This window comes from Apaloderma vittatum, unplaced genomic scaffold (genome assembly GCF_000703405.1).
Source record: "Apaloderma vittatum isolate BGI_N311 unplaced genomic scaffold, ASM70340v1 scaffold30980, whole genome shotgun sequence".
Taxonomy (NCBI): domain Eukaryota; kingdom Metazoa; phylum Chordata; class Aves; order Trogoniformes; family Trogonidae; genus Apaloderma; species Apaloderma vittatum.
Window position 1 is genome coordinate 1 of NW_009695522.1, and position 220 is coordinate 220.

Genomic DNA, 220 nt, shown 5'->3' on the forward strand with positions numbered 1-220 from the left:
CCGGGGAGGCAGCACGGGGGGAGACTCACGCCTTCGGTGTCTCTGAGCAGCAAGTCGAGCAGCAGCAGATGCACGAAGTCGCTCAGAGAGGCCCCAGTCTGCTGCCGCCTCCAGGATCATCGGCATCAGCCTCCAGGAGGCTCAGCAGATCCTCAACGTCTCGAACCTCAACCCAGAGGAGATCCAGAAGGTAGAGGCTCCCTTGGAGTCAGGGGGGGGG

At 63.6% G+C, this 220-nt stretch overlaps 1 protein-coding gene across 1 annotated transcript in view; it reads left to right on the plus strand.

Moving 5' to 3' along the window:
- Nucleotides 1-50: 50 nt before the first annotated feature.
- Nucleotides 51-220, plus strand: part of PAM16 (presequence translocase-associated motor 16 homolog (S. cerevisiae)) — a gene marked incomplete at both ends in the record, with an annotated part of 535 nt that continues 365 nt past the window's right edge. Inside the window, one exon of the mRNA XM_009871633.1 lies at nt 51-190. Coding sequence (XP_009869935.1) covers nt 51-190 — 140 coding nt within the window. The remainder of the gene's footprint in view (nt 191-220) is intronic.